Source organism: Ahaetulla prasina, chromosome 17 (genome assembly GCF_028640845.1).
Source record: "Ahaetulla prasina isolate Xishuangbanna chromosome 17, ASM2864084v1, whole genome shotgun sequence".
Classification (NCBI taxonomy): domain Eukaryota; kingdom Metazoa; phylum Chordata; class Lepidosauria; order Squamata; family Colubridae; genus Ahaetulla; species Ahaetulla prasina.
In genome coordinates this window covers 165,935-189,098 of record NC_080555.1, presented here as the reverse complement: position 1 = coordinate 189,098, position 23,164 = coordinate 165,935, and the positions used below count along the sequence as shown (strand labels likewise).

Genomic DNA, 23,164 nt, shown 5'->3' with positions numbered 1-23,164 from the left:
GGCAGAGGCTGTAGGGAAGTGCTGCTGGTGGCAAGGAGCCGGAGGGCCTTGTTCCAGTGGGACTGCATCATGGCCTGGAACTGGCTGACCATCTCAGCCCATTGAGCCTCCAGGCACTGGTATCTGGCCTTGCACTCCCACAGGTCTTCCCTCTGCTGGGAAAGCCTATGCTCCTAGTCCTCAGTGAGGTGCTTCTGCTGAGCCTCCTCAGCCAGATCCAATTTGAACTGAGCTGTTTTGGTAACTCTTTCTTGTGGTGGCTGCTTAGTTCCAGCAACTGCTTCCTGCTGGGATCCTAAGGAGTGGGGAGGTGAGGAGTGGCTGGCGGGGGGGCAAGAAGAGGTCGGCGAGGCGCGCCTCGATGTGAGTCATCGAGTTGGCCCACCCACCCAGCCGGTCATTGGGCAGATCATATTAGTGGTACACAGGATTTAAAATTATGAATTTAGTGGTCCCTGCGGTCCAAAAGGTTGGAGACCCCTGCTCTAGAGGGGATTGCAGCTTAACCCAGGCACCACCCCAGGAGATTGGCAGGGAGGCCATAGCGCACACTAAAACAGCATCCCTCATCAAGTAGGAGGGGCTCAGTGGACCCTTAGAGCAGCCCTCACTCGGCCAGCACTGGAGCTCCCTGACTGATGGCAGGAGAGCCCAAATCCTAGCCTTACTGCCCCTTGTCTGGCCAACTCCCCATCAGAGACCCTTCCGGTCTAACACCCCCCCCCCCAAATGATTTGGCTTTCTTTAAAAAGGTGCTACGGCTCCCTTCAAAAAAGTGGCCTGTGAAATGGACATTTCTTTCTGGTTATTAAAAAAGCAGAATTCCACCAGGAAAGATCATTAGATTTTTCAATCTTTTATTTCCCTCCATTTTTTACATGGATTGTTGTTAACTACAAGTTCATCATGGTGGTTGTGGGAACATGGCTCGATTCAGCCAAACATCCAGATTTCCTTCTCCGGTTGAACGATCTGTACACATATTAGCCAAAGCATTTTTTTTTCTTAAAAAAAAAACATTCACTGTTTCTCACAATGACATTTAAAATAACTCTCCTATCTAACCAGCATTCTTGGCTTCTTTGTTTATACAAAATGAAATGACCCAGAGACTACAGCTGACATTATGGGTTGGTTTTTTTCCTGGGTTTTTTTTTTAAATTGTTCCTTACAAACATCTAAAAACTACACCACGGCACAAAGTTTTTGTCAGTTGGTTTTGCGCGCACAGACAGAGCTACATATGGTTTGTGTCTTGGTTTTGTTCAGAAGCCCACCTACACCAGAACAAGGGAGGGGAACTAAAGCCAAAGGAGGCTTGAGGTCTGGAAGCAGCAGGGGGGGCGAGCAATTTCATCAGGTAAAGTTTGTTCAGCAAGACGGGGGTGGGTGGGGGGGTCAGTTTCCCCACCCTACAAGAAAATGTGACTTTCCTCTTCTGGAGATGTTTGAGGCTTGGAAGAGGAAGAAGACAAGACACCCAGCTGCTCTTCCCAGTAAAGAAGGAACCACCATCGTTGCTGTAGGGGGTGAAAAGAACTGGGGCCATCCTCCCTAGTGGTTCCACCATCAATTAGGAAGGGAGGGGAAAGGGAGGGGGTGCAAGGGGGGGGGTGAGCTCCCTTTTTGGTACAAGATGGCAAAATCGCACAAGACTTAGAATCCTGTAACTAGCCAGCTTTTGAAAGACAGAACGGGCCCCAGGCTAGGAAAGGAAGAGCCTGGGGAAGGGGCCTCCTGCCCTGCAGCATTGGAGGCTACATAAAATTGCTTCCATTTGGTCCAAGATCTGCCTGCGGGCACTTGGCCACTTCGCTTGGGAGTGGCGTTTTCTGCTCTTTGGGGCTATTTGTGGCAAATGCAAGAAGACGTTTCTGCTTAACTCCTCCCAAGTTGTGCTTGGATGCCCCAAATCTGATTTCCAAAGTCCAGGGGGAAAGAAGGGAGGAAGCAAGTTTTGGCTCTGGCTGCCTCCTTTTCTTTCGGGAACTAAACAGCTGAGGGAGATTGCTGTGTTTCCCTCCCCACTGAGTTGACTCACCCATAGCCAGGAGAGGCCAAGGGGGTCCTGGATCAGCCCAGAGGGTGGGAGTGGCCACCCCTTGAAAAGCACCAATGCAAACAGCTGCAAGTTAAAACACTCCTTATAAAACCTTTTTTTTCTCCAAGAAAAAGTTGTGCTGATGTGTGTGTGTGTGTGTGTGTGTGTGCGCGCGTGGTGCATGCCCACCAGGCTTTGAGGGAAGCTATGCCTCCAAATGCCCGCAGAGCCCAAAATTCATCTGCTTGTGTGCTTGTACTATGTGGATCCCTGCTTCTAGCCCTCATTGTTAAGCTCTGGGAGTTAAGCTATGCGGGCATTTGGAGGCATACTGTACTTTACTGGACAAATAGAAGTCGTATTCACATATACACAGACTTGTGGAAACCATGATGTAGAAGCAGGAAAGGAGATCACAGAAGACAAAGATTTTGCGTTATGTTTGCTAGCTTGTAAGATGCCGCCCATCTCCCACGGCTTGACCTGGCCTGCCCTCCTTCGGCTTCTCTGCCTCCCCACCGTCACGTCTACCTCAGCACCGTGGGAGAAAGGATGGTGAGGAGTACTCAAAAGAGCAGGTGAGCTTGCGGAAGAAAACCTAAGCAAAGACAGATTTCCCACTGAAATGGTACGACAAGACAGTCACAGTGTCTACAACGCTAAATCTCCCCCCGGGTGGGGGCGGGGGGGTTAGGGCGGAAGAGTGCTGAAGGGGCTTGCTCTCACTGCAGCACCTGCCCCCGAGTCTCCGGCAGCTTCAGGGCTAGGGAGCTGCCCACGGCCAGGGCCGCTGATGCCAGCAAAATGGGCACGGCTTTTGTGATGCCCACAAACGATGTGAAGATGCTGATGCCCAAAACCGCTGCCAGCTTGCAAAGAGCGTTGAGGAACCCAAACGCGGTAGTCCTGGAAGCAGGGAGGGGGAGGCCATGAGGAGGAGGAGGAGGAGGAGGAAGGGACGGTGGGAGGCTTTTGTGCGGGCAGAGCTCTCCCTGGGTCTCCCCATCCCTTCTGATTCCAGGGGCCGGGAGGGATCGCCTTCCAGCCAAGAGTGAGGCCACCAGTGGCAGAAGCACAGAAGGTGCCCGAAGGAGCAGGCCCCTCCCCAAACAGGCTCACAGGGGCAGTTAGAAGGGGCCTTGGGCACCCATATTGGGCAGAAAGCCACAGGCATTTTCCCCAACCCTTCTGTACAACACAACCACACGAGTGTAGGTGAGACCCATTCCCCAGCTCTCCTGTCCGCTCCCTCCCTCCTGGGGGGCATGTCGGGGGGGGGGGAAGCCTCACCTTCTGTCCGAGGGGTACAGCTCCACCGTGAGGACGTCCAGGGCATTCCACGAGGCAATGCTGACCCCGCCAAACAAGCAGAGGAGGGCAATCATGGCCGACTCGCTGTTGCCGAAGGACAAAAAGAAGCAGCTGACGCAGGACATGACGCTCGACCCGGCTGTGTTGGTCAGAGGAGGCAGGGCGGCAGAGCAGAATAGGAGGAGGAGGAGGAGGAGAAGCATTAGCTCACCATGGTCCCTTTCTAGACCTCATTGTGAAAAATGGGCAGGCTCACAAACCTTTTGACCTCCACCGTGATGTCCTGCCCAGACCAGGAATCCCCATGGCTAGTTTCAAAGCCTGACCCAGGCAGATCCTGCTGGGCTGTCTTGACACCCACAGGCTGAGAGCTCAAAAGGAATCCAGTGCCACTCCGGATCCTAAAGCAGCCCGCCACATGACTGACCCGTCGGCCCCTTGACAGCCGGCCCCAGAGCTGAAAAGGGGCCACCCACGTCGCTCGCCCCCCAGGACCACCTGCTGAGAGGGAAGGCTGATTGCCCCCCACCCCCACCCCCAAGCATTTGCCAAAAGGGAGGTCCCTCACCCAACATGCGAAGACGCCCGATCTTGTCCATCAGGAGCGCAGAGACAATGTTGCCCGGCAGCACCGCCAGGGTGCCCAGGAAGCTGACAAAGTAGATCATGTAAGCGTTGTTGTCGTCACTGAAATCCAGCTGGCACCCTTCTTTGTTGTGCAGGAAGGTGCTGTTGATGATCCGACTGTCGATGAACTTGTACTCAAAGAGGTCTGAGGGGTGGGGCGAGAGGCCTGGGCTTAGGCCCATTCCCTAAAGAAACCCAACAGACCGCCCCCATCCCCCGTAGAGACCAGATCCCAAATCCTCCCCCCCTCCCCCGTCTGCTCAAGCCACCCAGGAACCCGTCTGGTTATGCCCACGAGTGCCCGGCCGAGAGCTCTCGGGGCCCCCTTTCTGGATTGCTTGCAGACTCCTGCCAACAGCTCTCCCCTTGCCGGTGAGCACACTTGCTTGCGTCTTTCCATGCTGGGAAACACTTCTGAGCAGCCTTTTCCTCTGTCTTCAGTTGGTCAGAAAAGCAGCCGCAGAGCAGAGGCCGTGACCTCACAGGGGATGTGAGGCTGGGGCTGCAGCAGCAGTGAAGATCTTGAGCTGCTCTTTGTGGAAGCCCAGCTGAGGCTGGAGGGGTGACGGAGGCTTCCTGAGGAACCCCCACCCAGAGGTGCCCGGGAGCAGCTCTGGCCCCCTCAGACACGTTACCTGTGTTGTAGAAGACGGTGGCCAGAAAAGTGCAGTTCTTGAAGAAAGTATTGCTTGATGTGACATCCTCAAAGTAGCACTCTTCAAACAAAGAATCGATGAAGGAGACCGACTTCATCTTGAGGCCAATAAACCTGTCCGGGGGAGGCGGTAGGGGCGGAAAGAGGAGGTTGAGGATCCACTGGTTAATTCACACTTGCTACTAAACCCTAACAAGGCTTCTTCTGACATGGCATGACGTGTGTCTGCACTTGCTACAAAAATGCCCCTGAAAAGCATCTCTGCTTTTTGGAGACTTTGCAGCATGGTAGCCCAGCCCTTTCCTGGCCTGGGAAAAAATCAGAACTGGGCAGCCCAGAGATGGCGCTGCTCAAAGAAGCATCCAGCTCTGATGCTGGGCCTCCAACCTCACCTCTGCACTGACGGAGCCTGCGCTGGCCAGGGGATGGGGGGAGGATGGGGAGGGCAGCCTCTGTAGCAGAGCTGGGTTGACACCTACTTGTCATTGAAGTACTCCCCCCGGCGATGGATCTGGTTTTCCAGGGTGAAGTTGAAGGTGATGTGCCTGAACGTCTCGTTGTTAAAGACCTTCGTGCGGGAGGCATATTCCACATTCTGGAGGTGTTTAATCATGTCTGGGAACCAGACGGTCAGGCCGTAGTAGCTGCCCAGTAGCCAAAGCAGGTGGAGGAGAAGGTGTTGGTGGGGGAGAAAGAACCAGAAAGGTTTGGGGGACCCTCAACTGGAGAGAAGGGTTGGTTTTCCAAAGCACCCCTTCTTCCCAAGTGGGAAGTGATGCCTGGGCCATTGGGGCAACAACTCACAGAATCCCTCGCTGGGCAAGGACCTTGGTGGGGTAACGAGGCGGTGGGTCCACGCAGCCTTCCTAAGTCCAGCTGCCCAACCCTCAGCTCCTCCTGTTGGAACGTTTGTCCCTCCCGAGTCCAACTGAGGGAAATGCTGGGAGCAAAGACCCTTGGTCCCAAGGTGGCCTCAGTTCGGTCCATGCGCTGCTCCCCAGTGATGCCACTGGTGGGCGGGAGGGATGGGAGGTTTGCTCTTTATTCCTTAAAGGCTTAACTTTACTCTTGGCCTCCCCACAGAGATTGGAGGCGCCTAGATTCTCTTTGCCATTCAATATTTCACTGCAGGAGCGGTGGGCACTGCCAATCGGCTCAGGGTGGGTGTTGTGATCCGCCAGCAGCCTGTGGAGCTTGCAATGGAGTTGGACAGCAATGAGGCTGAGGAAGAACATGGGCCAGTCCTGGAGGCTGGGGAAGGCCCGTATGAGGGCTCTGCATCAGAGGCAGAGGTGGGGCCATCTGGGAGTGATGTGCAGATTCTGGAGCCTCCAGAGGCTGACAGTAGTGAGGCTAATGCATGCATGAGAAGAGCTACCAGAAGGCAAGAGCAGCTAAAGCAAAGAGGACGACTCGGGAGTAGAACTGATTGCGTCTACTACTACCTACTTGGGCCTGGGTCACAACAGTGAGCTTGTGATGGAAGAGGAAATAACCAAGTGGTTTTAGGCAAGGGGAGTCGGGCAGGGGGGCTTTTCCATTATCAGCCCAGCACAGAGAGGTTTGGGCCCGTCTTGTGTTTCAGAGTAGGGATCAGTGTATCTCCCACCCTTGAGGCAGATCTATGGATCCAGCACCAGGTCGCCTGACTCTACCCCTACATGGCTCACCTGAAGGACATGGTGAACCAGACGGCCATCATCATCAACGTGACCCGGCGATACTCGGGAGCAAAGCACTGGTGAAAATTTGCCCAGACCTGTGGAAAGCGAGGGGACCAGCTTGAAGCTTCCTGGTCTGAGATGCAGCGAGGGGCACGAGGGATTCAGCCGGCTTCTCCGGTGGTCCTTTAAGACAGGGGACTCCAACCTTGGCCACTTTGTGGCTGAAGAACTCTGGGAGTTGAAGTCCACAAGTCTTAAAGTGACCAAGGTTGGAGTCCCCTGCTTTAAGAGGTTGCTGTCCTGAAGGCCATTTGTGGAGCCACAGTCGAATTGCAGCCTCCCCCAGCTGGTTTGGTTGCCCAGCATGGCTCCCACCAAGGGAACAAAAATCCAGCTATCCCAGAAACCCTCCTGCCCAACCCCCACCCTGGACAACTGACCTGCTGAGAAAGATTCAGGAAGCGGACCATCCAGCGCCGATACCAGGTCCCTGTGTCCGACTGGATCTCAACCAATTCGTCCTCCTGCTTGATTGTCTTGATGTGGGTCACCTGCCAATGGAAAGTGGCAAAGGACAGGTGAGGACCCTTGTGCTGTGGTCTGCCAGCAGCCTGTGGAGCTGGCAACTGAGTTGGACAGCAATGAGGCTGAGGTGGGGGCAGGGCCATCAGGGAGTGAGGTGCGGACTCCAGAGCCTCCAGAGACTGACAGTAGTGAGGCAGAGGAACAGGAGGAGCCTGTTCCTAATGCATACATGAGAAGAGCTGCCAAAAGGCAAGAGCAGCTCAAGCAAAGAGGATGACTCAAGAGTAGGGCCAAGAGATGATTGGCCCCTCCCATAAGGCTTAAAAGACCAGCAATGGCGTTTGGGCTCTTTGCCGGAAAACAACATTGATAGCTTTGTCTTGTTGCATTTATTTTGTATCGGTGTCTTCTGAACGTTTGCCAAGAAAGGCCTTTGGCAGTTTGCCTAATTGGACCAAGGTTGGTGATAGGACTGAGGAATTTGTGTTGGGGGAATTTGCTTTAATTTAGTTGAACTACGCTGGGAATGAAGTAATTCTCAGCTGTTCGAATACAGTGTTTGTTTTTTCACTGACTGAGTTTTCTACTACCTACTTGGGCCTAGGTCGCAACACCTTGAAAATCATCCAGAGCCCTCCCCTTGCCAAGAGAGCAGCAGGGATGCTGACAGGCGCAAAGAGCTCTGTGGAGGTGGGAAGGCTTCCTACCGAGAAGACCCGCTCAGGGTGGCCTTTTGCCCTCATGTTAGTATCATGGACCTGCTTCAGAACCATCCAGGCCTCATCATGCTTGCCGTTCTGGAAAGACAGAAACAGGGAGGCATCCAGCATCTCTGCCCCCTCTGAGAGGAGCAGCCTCCCCCCTCGGAAGCTGAGCCTTTGAGCCCTTCCTGCATCAACTGCTGGGGGAAGCAGTCGGCCTGGCTCCGGCCCTGTAGGCATCTAGTAGCTCTTTCCACCCCTTGAAAGGGGGCACTGGTGTCTTCTTACCTCCAGGAAGAAGCGGGGGCTCTCTGGCATGCTGGTGAGGGCCCCAATAGCAAAGACCGAGGGAAAGGCGCAGACCAAGACGAAGACGCGCCAGCTGTGGAATTGGTAGGCAGATCCCATTTGGAAGCTCCACCCTGGGCGATGGCGGGGAGAGTGATGGAGAGGAAGGCTTTACAAAAGCGGAATGTCCTCTTCACTGCTATGAACAGCCTCCACCCACCACCCACCCCCTCAAAATGCTGTCGTAGCTCCTCATCTGAGCCATGGAGGCCTACGGGTTGCCATCAGGAGCAACAATGGCCAAACCCTGGTTTTCCCTCCCGAGCCTAAGGATGGCATCCCTGGCAGAACGCTTCAGATTGGGAGGAAGGGGCAAACCCTCCTGCTAGCTGCCCAACTCTGGGGGATGAGTTAGACAACGACCGAAGACCGATTTCTGTGGGCCCAGAGGAAATCCCAATCCCCAGGACTGGAAAAGGCACAGCAGCCCCACTTGGTCTCCTTTGGCTGTCCTGATCCTTTCTTCCTCCCTGTCTTCCATGACTCACCGTAATGGGGGATGATGGCCCAGGCCATGGCAGAGGCGTAGATGCCGCCAATCATCCAGAACATGCAGAGCCAGCTGAGGTGCTCGCCACGCTTCTCCTGGGCCAGGAACTCCGAGTAGTAGGAGAAAACAATGGGGATGGACCCCCCAATGCTGGGAGGGAAGAGAGCAATTTCAGGAGGGGGACGGGGAGGACCAACAAAGGCCAAAAGGCCTTCCAGTTGCATCTGGCCGTCTTTGCAAACCTTCCTGCATCAGGGCGCCTGCTTCCTGTGGGGCGCCCTGCCAGCCCCAAGCTTTTCTTGTGGCCCTGGCCGCCCTCGAACACACGACTCTTTTTGGCTGGGGTTGGATGCCCAGTTCACCCTCCCGCTGCAAAGCCAGCCCTGGCTCAGGATGGGGGAGGAAGGCGGGTGGTGCCAGGCGAAAGCCCCTGGGGACCCCCTTACCCCACGCCAGAGAGCAGCCGGCAGAAGAGGAAGGTGCCATAACCCTGCACGAAGGAGGAGAAGAAGGCAAAGACACTGTTGACCGAGAGTGACATCAGCAGGCACTGCCTGCGCCCCAGCCGGTCTGCCAGGCCGCCCCACAGGAAGGCCCCCACCATCATTCCCAGGTAGACAATCAAGCCTGCAGGAGAGAGATAGCAGGAGGAAGAGGGAGGAGGAGGAGGAGGAGGAGGAGGAGGGAGGAGGAGGAGGAGGAGGAGGAGGAGGAGGAGGAGAAGGAAGAGTTACAGCGGAAGAGCCATGTTCTGGAGGGAGCTTGGCAACCTTCTGTTTATTCTTGGGAAAAGGGCTGGCCTGGCAGTCAGATAGAGTCTGGCTCTATGGAGGAGGGGGCAGTCTTGTATTAATACCAACCCTGCTGGTGACCCAGGATGAGGGCCAGGAGGGGAAGCTGCCCTATACCTTCCAGAGCAAGTTGGGTGTGGGGGGGGGATTCTTTCCACCTGCTGGCAGTTAACCTCTCCAACACTGGCCAATTGTGCCCCCTGCTGGATACCTGGCTGCCTCCGCCTGGGCTCTGGCAGCATCTCTGTTGCTGTGAGACAAAGGGGGGGGGGCTATTGATCTTTCTGGTGGCTCCCTCTCACCCCTGGGACGGAGGTGCATTGGCTTCACCCACACTTTTCAGGCAGGCATTGGAGGTGGGGGACTAGCTTTTAGAGCTCAGACTGCTGACCGAATGGACTAGTCTTGAACCACAGTGTTGGGAGAGTGACCAGGGGCTAGGAGAGGAGACACCCCCCTCCCCGCCTGAGCTTCTTGATGGGCTATTCGCATTTCACTGGAGGCGGCACCCATCAAGGAGCCACCGTGTGGTCCCAGACAGGTCTTACTCTGCTTATTGGGTCAATGCGCACTCCGGGCAGCCAATCCCGTCCTTTGCTGAGGCCTCAGTGCCCACCTTCTCCAACCATCCTGGCTGCCGAAGAGTCCCGAAAAGGGAAGCTGCCCAAGGCTTTTGGATCAGCCTCATTGGTGGCTGATCTTATTAGACCCACAGCGGAGGAAAAGTGCCTGGCACACTTGCAAGGCCCAAACCAGAAGGAAGTGGAGCTTTGCTTCCCCACTCCCACATGTGACCTTTTCCCACCAGAAGTGGGGATGAAGGCCGGCTTTGCCGCACTGCGGTGGTGTAGGCATGGAAATCTGGCCCCACAATTGCCTCCAAAGCCGGCCCCCCTCGATTTCTCACCCCCTAGCCTCTTTTCTGGGGAATTTAATTTTGCGTGCACTCTCCCCTCCCTGCCCGCCCCCGCCTGGCCTCCCTGCAGTGCCCCAAAGCAGCAAGGAGATAAGCTGGGGAGGGGGCTGGTCTCTCTGCACAGAGCCGCTAAGATGGAGCAGGGGAAGATGAGTCACCTGGCAGGCAGTGCTGGAGCCTTTGTCAGCAACAGCAGCAGCTGCTGCTGCTGCTGGTCCCCAACTGAGTCACAGAGCTGCCAGGGAGCCGCTATTCCTGCAACAGCTGAGGGGCTTCTATTCCTTTCAGGAGGTGATGCCCCTGTACTTGGGGTCACTGCCTGGGGGAGAGTTGCTGCCTTTTTTAGTGCCTTCTTTATTAAAATGGACACAGAAACACCTCTTTGGCCCACAGGCTACTTCAACAGAGACATGCTAGGAAATGGACAATACTAAGCAGAGCAGAACCTGCTGGGTCAGGCCATGGGACCCAGCAACACATAGCCCCGGTGGGAGCTCAGCCAGCTGGATGGGTAGACCCTGATCTCCTTGATCTCGGCCTGTGTGTGGAGAACAGCCATTTCCTCCATGAACATATTTAACTTCTTTTTCAAAACTATCTGGTGGCCCTAATGGCATAGTTTAGTAAAATTAAGGAATCCCTGCATAGCGAGAGCTAGCGTTTCAGGGCAAAATGAAAATTTACAGCATTATCCTCCCTGCTATGCTAGTTTTCCATGTGCATGGAATTTGTCTCCTTATGGTACATTCAACACAGAGCAGTCATACAATCCCAAAGTCCAAAGTGGTGTTATAACTTGCAAGCACAGTAGCTCTGCTTTATGGAATATCAGCTCCGTCCCCAGACACATACGCACCGAGTAGTCAAACCTTTGCACAACCGCCAACTATGCTCTCAATCTGTCTGATCCCATAAAGATTGTACTGGTGGCAGGAGAGTACTATATAACCTGAAAGTTTGCTACAAATACTTTCTGCTGCCAGAAAATTAGCAGTGCCAACTCCACAACTCATTCCACATGACTGACTCCAGGGCTGAAAATTTCTTGCTGTAAATTATTACGCCTCATCCCTAAGCTGTCTCATCCCTAAGAAGTCCATGCAAATATTCCTTAACTAGGAATTACTCTTGGTGAAAGTATATGCAGCTGAAGGTAAACCTTTTATCAAGTTTCAGGTTGCAATAAATAAGATGCAATAAATAAGATTTAAAAAAAACCCATCTATTTCCCATCTCAACTCTACCAGAGCGCACCGTCTCTCGTTTTCATAATGCTTGCGAAACTCTAGGACTTGGACCGGGGGGGGGGGACAATGGGAAAGTCAACCCTGCTCATCTATTGCTTCTGAAATGAAAAACTGAATCTACACCCCAAAACACATGAATGGGCCAGCCCCCTTCCCCCTTCTCAGGTCATGCCTTCTTTGCCAGATTATCCTGAGAGGCCAAAGCTTTCAAGAAAAAGTTATGTGAATCCCTCATGAAATCACAACCTTCCCGGGGACTTACCCAGCATGCCTTTATTGGAGTCTGACAAGCACATGTCTTTCTCAGCACTGGGGAGGACAAAGCCGACCACAAAAATCTCCACTCCATCAGCCATGAGAGCCAATCCAAGCACAAAGTAGAGCGTCCACTGGAATTTCCCATGTCCGCACTCTTGTAGAATTAGCTCATACTGCTGGGAAAGCTCCTCCTTCTCCTTCTTCTTCTCCCCTTCCAGATCATCAAAGTCCCTGAACTCACTGGCTACCTCCGGGCCGGCTGTCAGCCGGTCTCCAGCTTTCAGGGAATCATTCCGGGGGATTCCCTGGTATTCCCCCTCGTAGATCTCATCGTCTTCATCGTGGCCTTCCGTTGCATCGCTGGAGGCCCCTTCATCGTCAACTGAGGGCTCCCCACGGTAGTATCCATCTTGGGGCTGATAGTCATCATCGTCCTCTTCCTCAAAGCGAGTGTACGAGCGCTTGGTGTATTCGTCTTGCATGCGGTCCACCCCCTTGCCCACTTTCTTGGTCGCATGCTTCTTCACTTCCTTGGCAATGTCTTTGGCGCCACGGATGAAGGCGGTCCGGTCTCTAAAGCCTTCGTCCATGGCTTCCACCAGCCCTTGAGATGAAAGGAGGAGGAGGAGAAGAAGGTGCTGGGGACTGGATGTGTGCGTGTGCGCGCTGTATTAAGCTTTTGGCAAAGGCTCCCCCCTAAGGACCAGCTCTTCAAGGGTGGGGACCCATTTGCCTGAGCCCTGGCTTCTGCTTCAGAGGAGGCAGCAGTGCCTGCCAAGGGGAGCAAGGCAGAGGGGGCTCCGCTGGGCTGACCGACAGCGGCCCTGCAAAGGAAAGAAAGGGACGGGTTGGTAAAAGGAGACAGGAGGTCAGGTAGAAGCCTGGTGCCTCAAGGCAGCTCCAATGACTAAAGGGACTAGATGGGGAGAAGGTGCCCCCGCTCAGCCTTGGGAAGCTGGGGGCAAAGGGGAAATCTTTTTTTTGAAAATGATGCCAAGAAAACTGCAGAGGTTTCTCCAGGTGCTGCCAGGAATCAAGAGTGACTTGAAGGCACACAATAAAATAAAATAAAATAAAATAAAATAATTAATTAATAAAATAAAATAAGATAAAATAAGATAAAATAAGATAAAATAAAATAATAAAATAATATAATATAATATAATATAATATAATATAATATAATATAATATAATAATAATAAAAGGCACAAATTGAAACTCTTGTTAAGTGAAGTTGGGAAACCTCAATAATTGAGGATGGGAAGTTCTTCCCATAGATCAGTTGGTGACCTTCCCCTGCCATTCCCAAATGAACCCCACGTCCTTCCCTTTCCAATCCCAGACAACGAAACTCAATGAAACTCAAACTCAAGAGGGCTTGGAATGGATCTTTGTTGTCCAAGATGGTGCCCTCTAACCCCACAGCCCCACCCCCATATACATACACCTGGGAGGAATGGGGGAGCTTTGGAAGAGCAGAAGGAGCAAAAAGGGGTTTGAGTGGAAAAAACTGTCTCATTGCCAAATGCTCTCCTCTCCCAGCAGGCTATTTTTAATCTCTGGCAGCAGAAATGGCTCTGGAAGTAGGAGAGAGGCCGGCTGAGAATCAGGAGGCGAGAGAGATGGTTCTCCAAGGCTGTCATCTCTGGCAAACCCAAGAATCCTCTTCCGAATTTGTAAGGCTGGGAGGGCAAGCAAACCTGGTTTATTTCACCTCACTTTCTTAGCTTTCCAGCCCATTGGAAAGCAATCTCTTGCCCCCACCTTATGGCATTGCCATTTCAAAGGGGAACACGGGACCTTTTTCACTGGATCCCAGATTATGCAGCTGCACCCAGCAAGGTGCCCAAGAGACTCCAGGGCCTGGCATGAACTAGCGGGGTGGGGGGGTGGGCGGGGTCTGGGTGCTAGGGGTGAAAGTCAAATTTGCCCCCAACACACAAGAGGGAGGTGGAAGGATCCCTCCCTCAGAACCCCTCTTCTTTCACAAGGACCGCCTGTGGGGAAAAGCACTGAAGCAGCAATGCAACCTGCCTTCTATGGCAGGGGCCTCCAACCTTGCCAACTTTAAGCCTGGTGCTGGCTGGAGAATTCTGGAAGTTGAAGTCCTCCAGGCTTAATGTTGGCAAGGTTGGAGACCCCTGTTCTACGGCACACGCCACGAGGTCCCCAGCGAGGCCAGTCTGCCGGACTGCAAATCTCATCCCCATCAGGTCGGCCTGTGTCGGGCTCAGCAGGACTTGCTGCTGGGTTGCGAGGCATCTCAGCCGCCTGGAATATCTGTGCCGGAGGCTCTAACTCACATTCATCATAGGGGGGCAAAGGGGATCTACCTGTGGCTGCCTCCGCCCTACCTTGAAGGCAGCCAAGCTGTACCCGCAGCCTCGGGGAAGCCCTGGCTGTGCCTCCTTCTCAGCCTATCAAGGGGAAGGGAACCATCTCCCTCTATCCACAGCCCCGGCTTTGGTTGCCAACCCCCCCACCCCCGATTTCCGCCAGGTTTAGGGTTCCCTGCAGTTTGGCCGAAAGGGTCGGGAACGGAATGGGTCATTTGCATAGCTCCACCCATCCATCTGAACAGCCCCCCTCCCCCCAACCAAGCAGATTTTTCCAAAAGGGGGAAAGGGAGGAACCATTTCTTTCAATGCCGTTCCCCCACCGACCCCTTCCGCCTTCCAGTACCATGCCGGGGCTTATTTTAACGAGTAGCCGCATTCTGAGCTTGTCCAGAGCGCCTTTGCCTACACATCTCCAGGGTTCCAGGGACTGCTCCTAAGCGAAGAGGAACGGTTGCTCGGCCTTGCGCGGGGCTCAGGATCCCACTCCTCGTTTGCGCAACCCGAAGCCGCGGACCCGGGCAAGGTCACCTCCCGCCCCGGCATTTTCGCGGCCTCCTTCAAATGTTTTTCCCGCAACATTGATCCAAACATACGTTCTGTGCGGGGACGGAACTCTGTTGTACGAACTGGCAGGGAAGGAAGCCCCCTCCCCCCGAAAATGCAGACCTAGAGCTGGGGAAACCGCGCCCGCGTTCCTGCCCGCCAGCCCCGGCAAAGGCCTCTCCGGCTTCAGGGGGACCCTCGTCGTCAGCCCAGCCACAGCCGCTCGCCGAGAGATCCGAGTCCGATCCGGCAGCTGCCTCGCCAGCCTGGCGGGGACCCCTTGCTCGTTCGAAAATCCGCTAGTTTAGCCCATTCAATCTATTTAAATACGCAGAGATGTCGGGGTACGTCTCGGGTCCCATGATTCCGAAGTGGGGGGATCGCGCCAGATGTGAGCGATGGGGAGTGTAGTCCAGTCGATTGCGGGCTGGGGTTCTTTTGGGGCGAGCAAAGAGGAAATGTGGGACTCCCGAGCCCACCTTCTCCTTGCCAGTGGCTTCCCCTTCGACGCCGTCCTTTGACGGGGGGGGGGGGCTCGAAAACCAGAGAGACGCTTCTTTCATAACCATCATCCCTCCCCCCCCCCCGGGCGCAAAAACCTATTTTTAATTTGCAGCACCGAGGGAACCCATCAGTTTCCTCCGCGCTGGCTGCTCCACAGAGACCACAGGCTTCGTGCGCCTTGGACTGGGGAGGGCGATATCGGAGGCCGCGTGCCCCCCTCCCAATTATTCAACCGGCCTAAAAAAAAAAATCCCGGCTACCGGGGGATGACGAGCGAAAGGTGAAGAGCCCCAGCCACCTCGCCTGGCTCGCCCCCCGCCCCGGCCTCCAAGGTCATTTTCTCTCCCGCCACCGCCTTACGGCTTTCTTCCTCCGGGCAGCCCCGGCGTAGTGGAGCATCGCTTCAGGGACCGTCCCGCAATCCTGCACCAGCCAAGGCCGGACCGCTCCCGGCCGGCAAAGCGAGTCCACGGAGTGGCGGGAAGGGGGCTCCAAGATGCGGGAGAAGCCCCATGCGGGCGGAGGAAGGCCAAGGTTTGCCAGCACAAAATGGCTACACGAAGGGGGAAACCGCGTTGGCATCCCCCGGCGGCCGGCCTGCATGCCCCTGGCCCTGCCTTTGGCTCACCTGGCTCCCGCGGTACCCGGCCCGTTCGCAGCCAGGCAGACGCTCGCTCCCCCCGCCGCCGCACGCGGCTGCTGCTGCTGCTGCTGCAAGCGCCAGAGAGACGCAGGGGAGCAGCGGCGGCGGCGGAGCCAGAGCGCTAAGATTGCTGCGCCCCTCCAGTCACGGGAGAGTCCATTGTGGCACGGAGGGGGACGGGGGGGACGCGGGACGAGAGCCCGCCCGGGGGGCGAACGGGCCGGAGCAGGACGGTGGGGCTCCGCGAGGAGGGGGCTGCGCCGAGATCCCGCTTTCCTCGCATCCCAGCTGAGCCCCCTTTCAGCTAACTGCGCACCGAGAGAGGGAAAGCGGTCCGAGGAACGCAAACAGAGACGCCTTACCAAGTCCCCGCTTGCCCTCTTTCTTCTTTTGCGCTTGTTCCAAGCAGGCTTGTCAAAAATACCAGCCGCCAGGCAAGGAGCCAGAGGACGGAACCGAGTCACCCCAGCAAGCCTGGAACAGTAGCGATGTTCTCCCAGGCGGGCTCCCCCCCTCCTTCCGCCTCTATCACGACCCTCTTTTTCTTTACATCACCAGTTTCTGGCCAAGAACCACCCCCATCAAATAAGCCAATGGCACACTGGTTTCTGGCCACTGTAACGCCAACCCAGCAGTGTAGAAGGGCTTTCACAGGTCATGCTCCCTTCCCTTAGCTTGGGTGCCTGGAGTACCCTCAAAGGGCCTCCTGCTGCAGAAATGCCAGACGGTACCTGGCCTTGTCTGGAGTAGGTCACAGCTCCCAGCTCAGACTGGCACCTTTGATAATGGTACCAGGAGAGGGCCAAGACTGGCTGAGGTCTCGGAGGTGTCCTGGTTGGGAGTGCTGAGATGGCAACACTCTGGGAGAGCCGGGCCTTGTGTATCCCGCAGGTGGTGGGTGTCTTGCTGCCCAGAAGTGAAGTGCAGCTTAGTGGAAGAAAGATGCCCCAAGATTTGGGTGGAGCAGAGGAGTTAGCTAAAGGTCAGAAGCCAGGAGGGAGGAGGATGCTGGCTTTAATTCCTTTGATATCATTCCCAAACTGGGGCAAAAGGAAAACCAGCCCTGCACTTCCAGAGAGACTCCGGGATGCCAGCCATCTGAAGCCTTGCGTTTTTTTATCAAGGAAAGGGCTCATCCCTTTTCTCGCTTGGAGACCCCCTTTACCTTCCAAGGCATCGCTGGCCCAGGCCCAGCACAAGAAGAGTGTGAATCATCGCACAATCCACCCTCTGGGCCACCCAGGAGGTCCTGACTGGATGCTCCCCCCTCCCACATCTTGGCCTGCTCATCTCCCACCCCTTGGGAGCCCCCACAGAGGGCCTCCTTGGAAGACAGCAGAGCCCGCTTCTCTCCTCTTCCAGGGCAAACCTAATTCACACAAAGTATTGTTCAGAGTTGGTTGTTCTGAGCCCATCTGAAGGCTGTCCTCTAACAGAAGACCCAGAAGCTGCCACTTTGCTCCCCCTGGGATCCCTCTGCGCCTGCTGCCTAAATGAGCTGAAAGGTACGTGCGCTGCTGATGGGCACACCAAATGCTCTTAGAAATGGGCTCAGCGTGCACGGCAGTTTGTGCCAGAGCTGTGACCTCTAGTGGTGGCAAGATTCTAACAATTGTGCGCTTGGCTCGGCTTTGTTTTTCAACGAGATGTGGCTCAGAACAAAGAGGAATTTGCAGGATGTTATTCAATGTTAGTTTGGGTATTTAAGAAACATGCTCCCAGTTAAACTGAAGACAAAGATTTATTACTGCAGCTGATCAGGCTCCTTCAGCACACTGGGTTGAAACAGACAAGCTTCATCAAGTTACTCTGAGCCTCAGTCCATCACTTTATCTCTCTGGCCGGGAAGCTTAAGAAAACGAAGGTAAACTATTCAGAAAACTGCCCCTTGAAAATGTTCTTCACAGAGGTCCAAATCCATTTCTCACATCAACTGTCTTCTTCTATCCAATTTACAATCATCCATTCCCGCCCAATAAATGCTATTAAAACATGTGCTTTTCATTTAAAAAAAATCATTTTTACTACTGTATATTAGCAGGTCTAGATGAATCAAAAGTTGGAATTAAGATTGCAGGCAAAAATATCAGCAACCTCAGATATGCAGATGATACCACTCTAATGGCAGAAAGCAAAGAGGAACTAAAGAGCCTCTTGATGCAGGTGAAGGAGAGTGCAAAAGTTGGCTTGAAACTCAACATTAAGAAAACTAAGATCATGGCATCCGGCCCTCTTAATTCCTGGCAGATAGATGGGGAAGAAATGGAGATAGTGACAGATTTTATTTTCCTGGGCTCCAAGATCACCGCAGATGGGGACTGCAGCCAAGAAATTAAAAGACGCTTGCTCCTTGGGAGGAAAGCAATGGCAAAACTAGACAGCATTCTAAAAAGCAGACATTACCCTGAAAACAAAAGTGTGTATAGTCAAGGCTATGGTTTTCCCAGTTGCAATGTATGGCTGTGAAAGTTGGACCATAAGAAAGGCTGAGCATCAAAGAATTGAGGCCTTTGAACTATAGTGTTGGAGAAGACTCCCGAGAGTCCCATGGACTGGCTAACAAACAAGTCAGTCCTAGAGGAGATCAACCCTGACTGCTCCTTAGAAGGTCAGATATTGAAGATGAAACTGAAATACTTTGGCCACTTAATGAGAAGGAAAGACTCACTGGAGAAGAGCCTAAAGCTGGGAAAAATTGAGGGAAAAAGATGAAGGGGACGACAGAGAACAAGGTGGCTGGATAGAGTCACTGAAGCAGTTGGCGTGAGTTTAAATGGACTCCAGAGGATGGTAGAGGACAGGAAGGCCTGAAGGAACATTGTCCATGGGGTCGGACACAACTTTGCAACTAACAACATTAGCAGGCCACTCCTTTGACATTTTCCAAAAGTATGTCAGTTCCAAAACCCTGAAATTTAGGGATCCTGCAAAAAATAGAACAGATCCTGGTCTCACTCCCCAAGACATAACAACCAGGGATTAAAATATGTGCTGCAAGTTTTATCTGCTTGGAAAGGGATGTGTAGAGAGCATAAAGAGACAGCTTTAAGTCTGAACGCAGCACTGTTGTGAGGTGTTGAATTTTACTTAACAGGATATTTTTTAACATTCAGAATGTGGGATAATTATCAGTTCTTTGCCTGTGATCACACCAACTATGTGGAAACCAGGAAGCTTCATAGATTTTACACCATTCTTTCTGGGTACTCGAGTGGAACCCATTACTATCCTTCGGCCTCACTCCAACCCAGCAGGCCACTTCTATCCCATTCTTACTCTCAGGTACAAGGGTCTTCTGCATCTTGTCAACTAGGTCAATCCCTGTTATTTTTGTATCAACAGCTTTATCTGTCTCTGTGGGGGAGAAATTCAGACCTAAGTTTAGCATCTTGGTTAAGGCCTTCTGGAAGGTGGCCTATGGTTGGGTTGAAGTGGTGATCCATAGTTCCTTGCAGAGGGCATGTCACTCTGCAATCTGCCCGGGGGGGCACACAAGATCTAGTTGTAGGAATGGGTTGTTTTGCAGATTCCCTCCTCCCACAGTTAGCGGTCATAAAGGGAAGGACAACCCTATATACTCAGGCCCAAACTAACACCATGTTTAAGCACTGCATGAACTTTTACTATAAAAAAATAGCAAGAGGCACGGACTGTTTTTTGGGAATGCAGGCAGGTGGCATGCCAGGTATAGACCATGAGGAATTCCCAGGTATAGCATCTCACTGATACTCTGGTTTCTCACCCATCTTATTTTGTGAACAATTATAAAAGATTTACAAGCCACCCCTTGCCATGGCAGAATGTAGTGCACCTACTTACTGCTAAAATATTTATCCATATAATAAAGCTTGCGATGATCACACTGGCTTTCAGCTCCTCTTTCTTGAAATCTCTCATGGCCACTGCGTCTGGAGGGCATTTACATCTGGGCATCAAGCAACCTCCCCCATGTTCAACATTCAATAAGGTAATAGCAGCAAAGTAATCTGATAGCTGGGAGGGGTCTTACACTTGAAAAGCCCAACCTGTCTTACTAAATTGGATGCTTAAGTCCCCAAGTGACTCTCCCTACCCAATACACTTACCTCCCTGCTAGAAGGAGCAGATCCCCTTCCAACCTCTGTGAGGGCAATAGGCACAAAGAAAATCATTACAGAAAACATTCTCATTTTTTATTTCAAAACAGCAGTTTTTCAGTTGGATTTCACAAACAGGATCATTAAAAAAGGGAAAAGTGAAAAACCAGCTTTTATTTAAGGGAACACAGGTAATAATCAGGATATGCAAACCCTCAATGCTGCCAAAGACATGACCATATTTTTCATCATTAAAGAGGGAGATGCTGCTTGCTGGAATGTTTGTCTCCACTCCCCCCCCAAAAAAAACAAAACCCACAAACAGAAAAAAGGGAGACTCACAGGAGGCGGTTGTGTTTTCAGGCAGGCCGGTGACCTATTGTAGCCTAGGGGGGGAGAGGCCCCCGCATAGGCCCCCGTGGAGGCACCATGGGCCGTTGGGCAGGACGAGGCGGGAGAGGGATGCGCTGGTAGCTGTAGGGAGGGGGGCGAGGGGGGCCATTGTATCCATGGGGTGGCATCAAGGGAGGCGGCCCACGCATCCCATGAGGTGGCATGGGACCAGGATGACCTGGAGAAATAAAACATGTGGGCATTAGATGGCACCCAGAAGATGCCCACGGCTGCATCGAGCTGTGAGGGTAAATTGCTTCAGGCAGAAAGAGAGTCAGAGCTATTGCACTGTTGGGGGGATTTGAGAAAAACTGCTTGCATTTCCCTTCTTTGGCTTGAAGCCACTTCGAGGAAAGTTGATATCCTTCACATCCCATAGGCCTTTTTGGCACTAAGCCAGGAAAGAAGAAAAGGAATACCCCAGACCTTGGTTTCCACTTACCCATTGGTGATCCAAAGTGAGGTCCCCTGGGTGGCATGCCCATGGGGGGTGGCCCAGGATGGGGCATGCCTGGAGGTGGGCGCGGAGGTGGCTGACCCCCTGCCCCTGGGGGTCCAGGGTGATGTGGGCCCATCCCAGGCATTCCATGATGGACCTGCATTTGAGGCATCCCTAGGAAGGCAACAATAGACAGAGATTTCTCATGCATGCATTCACACCGTTCCAAAGACACAGATCAGCAGTGTGTTGGGAAGATCCCACTCGCATCATACAGCTGGCTTACAGGGGCCACAGCTGGACCCCACTGTTCCCAAACTCTCCCATAGCCCCCAATGCTGAGATTTCTTACAGTGACAAAGGCGGAGCCGGTCTTTTAAGAAGAAAGTTGACCAAATCACAGAACGTACCTGGATGCATCCCACCAGGTGGGAAAGGATGTGGGTGCGGAGGATGTGCCCCCCCGGGGGCTCCTGTGGAAGGAGGTCCTGGGGCACCAGCCCCTGGTGGCATGGGTGGAGGTGGCATAGCTGGAGGCAATCCTGGTGGCAAAGCTCCTGGAGGGGGCACGGGTGGAGGAAATGATCCAGGGGGAGGGATGCCTATAATGGAAAATCACAGAACACCCTGAAATACTGGAGGAAGCACTCAAAAACCCACTGGTTGCATCACTCATCAACGTTTTCAGAAATTAAGAACTCAAGTGGTGTGAAAAAACAATTGTTGGAAGCTACCAGCCCCAGCACTGGTGTACCTGGAGGAGTAACCCCTGGTCCCAAGGTGGTAACCACCGGCGTGGGCACCGAGGGTGGGGGTGGAGCGTCTGCAAAGAGTTGATGTGGCCGGTCGGCCTGGGAGAGGGGGTTCTGCGCAGCGAGGAGGCGTTCAGCTGCTGAGCCATGCCTTTCCCCCTTAGAATCCTTCTTGAAGGCATAGGAGACGGTTATGGGGCGGTTGCAGAGGTACTGTCCATTCATCGCCTCTATGGCAGCATCTGACGCATCAAAGCTGGCAAAATTGATGAAGGCATAACCCTTGGAGTTGCCCGTGTCTGGGTCACGCATGATCTTCGGAGTCTGCAGGATGACCCCGAAGGCGCTAAACGTGTCATACAGCAGCTTCTCATCAATCTCCGGATCCAAGTTGCCAATGAAGATGTTGGCACCCACATCCAGGTTCTTGTTGTGGGCCGAGGCTTTATTGACCCGGATGGGCTTCCCATAGAGTTTGATCATGTTCATGATCTTGATGGCGTAGTCGGCGTCCTCTTCGCTGAGAAATTCCACGAAGCCATATCCTGAAAGGAGACAACCGGGAGAGGTCCAGGCGATTCCGCTGTGCATCGGTGCCCTCGCTTGCCCCAACAGCGCATGGCCCCCTGGCCAAGCAAGCCTCGCCGGGCTGCCCAAGGAGAAGCCGCCCGCCGCCCGCTTACCTTGGTGCTGGCCCGTGACGCGGTCTTTGGGCATGTGGGTGTTGACCACGGGGCCCGCCTGGAGGAAGAGCTCCCACAGGAGAGGCTCGCTGACCTTCTCGTCCAGGCCGCCCACGTAGACGGTAGCATCTGGGGGGCGACACGGCGGTCAGGTGGCGGCGCCAGCCCACCCACCCACCGACCCGCGCCCCTGCTGACCCTTTCGGAGGATGGCGCCTGGGGCCCAACCCACGACTCCGCCGGGCGTCTCGCGCGGGCCTGAGGAGCGGCCGCCCCGCGCCACCCCGAGCCCGGCGCCCGTTACCTTGGTTCCGCTCCGAGATGGGACCCGCCGCCATCTTGATGCGGGCGCTTCCCGGCTTTCATTCGCACTTCCGATCCTAGCCGGAAATTACGTTGAAGGGCGCAACGTGGCCGCCGAGGCCATCTTGTTCCCGGGCGGACGCTCGGACGCCTCGCCAGTGGAAGGCAGCTGGCTGTAAGGGTTACCGGGCAACTCACGCGCATAATCATCTCCTCGCGAAAGTCAGATTAAAAAATAATGAAGTGCCCGCCACTCTATCACGACAACGCATCTGCCTGCGTGCGTCATTTCGACAATAACCTGACATGCATAAGAGCACAAAAGTGCCTACCGTTCCTGTCCTATTGTTCCCTTTCATTATATCAAATTAATACTTTTGCTTATATATATATATATATATATATATATATATATATATATATATATATATATATATATATATATATATATATATATATATATATATATATACATATATATATATATATATACATACATATACATATACATATACATATACATATACATATACATATTTTAGCCTATATTTTATACATATTCTAGCCTATATATATATATGTTTATATGATGTGCTGTTTTTATTACAATATTTGCATATACTGTTGTGACAAAATAAAAAATAAACTTCCGGAGTCCACCAGTCATGCTACTTCCGCCCAGAAGAGGGAAACCGCGCCTGGCCAATCAGCGCGAGCCTAACCCAAACTCCTCCTCTTCGCCCTTTCCCGCTTTTTTCTTTCGCCAGGCAGGCGCAGTAGCGACTCACGCGCTCAGCTTTTTTTTTTCTTTTTGGTTGGTTCGCGCGCCAATTCCTGAGTGGAAAATCGTTGCCTTTTAAAAGAAGGCAGAAAAAAGATAAAAAAAAACTTGAGTAACTCTTAAATTTTGTGG

General features: G+C 53.3%; 2 protein-coding genes across 2 annotated transcripts; both read right to left on the bottom strand.

Annotated features, from left to right (window-relative positions):
• Positions 1-837: 837 nt before the first annotated feature.
• On the bottom strand, positions 838-12,392 carry SV2A (synaptic vesicle glycoprotein 2A). Its single transcript, XM_058160392.1, has 12 exons — positions 11,579-12,392; positions 8,809-8,989; positions 8,361-8,512; positions 7,813-7,946; positions 7,531-7,620; positions 6,739-6,849; positions 6,305-6,393; positions 5,114-5,278; positions 4,615-4,748; positions 3,921-4,124; positions 3,332-3,491; positions 838-2,947 (listed from the first exon to the last, which is right to left on the bottom strand). The coding sequence occupies exons 1-12, from the start codon at positions 12,162-12,164 to the stop codon at positions 2,764-2,766; spliced, it is 2,190 nt and encodes a 729-aa protein (XP_058016375.1). The 5' UTR covers positions 12,165-12,392; the 3' UTR covers positions 838-2,763.
• Positions 12,393-19,755: 7,363 nt separating this feature from the next.
• Positions 19,756-22,310, bottom strand: SF3B4 (splicing factor 3b subunit 4). Its single transcript, XM_058160804.1, has 6 exons — positions 22,253-22,310; positions 21,949-22,077; positions 21,268-21,810; positions 20,924-21,115; positions 20,517-20,687; positions 19,756-20,252 (listed from the first exon to the last, which is right to left on the bottom strand). The coding sequence occupies exons 1-6, from the start codon at positions 22,284-22,286 to the stop codon at positions 20,068-20,070; spliced, it is 1,254 nt and encodes a 417-aa protein (XP_058016787.1). The 5' UTR covers positions 22,287-22,310; the 3' UTR covers positions 19,756-20,067.
• Positions 22,311-23,164: the final 854 nt, after the last annotated feature.

Bases quoted from the DNA above. Each gene is read 5' to 3' on its own strand.
- SV2A (XM_058160392.1), bottom strand. From the start codon at position 12,164: ATGGACGAAGGCTTTAGAGACCGGACCGCCTTCATCCGTGGCGCCAAA. The intron at 8,990-11,578 runs GTAAGTCCCCGG...TCTCTCCTGCAG, and splicing joins CTCCAATAAAGGCATGCTGG to GCTTGATTGTCTACCTGGGA. The intron at 7,621-7,812 runs GTAAGAAGACAC...CTGTCTTTCCAG, and splicing joins GCCCCCGCTTCTTCCTGGAG to AACGGCAAGCATGATGAGGC.
- SF3B4 (XM_058160804.1), bottom strand. From the start codon at position 22,286: ATGGCGGCGGGTCCCATCTCGGAGCGGAACCAAG. The intron at 21,116-21,267 runs GTACACCAGTGC...TTTCCATTATAG, and splicing joins ACCAGGGGTTACTCCTCCAG to GCATCCCTCCCCCTGGATCA. The intron at 20,688-20,923 runs GTACGTTCTGTG...TTGCCTTCCTAG, and splicing joins ACCTGGTGGGATGCATCCAG to GGATGCCTCAAATGCAGGTC.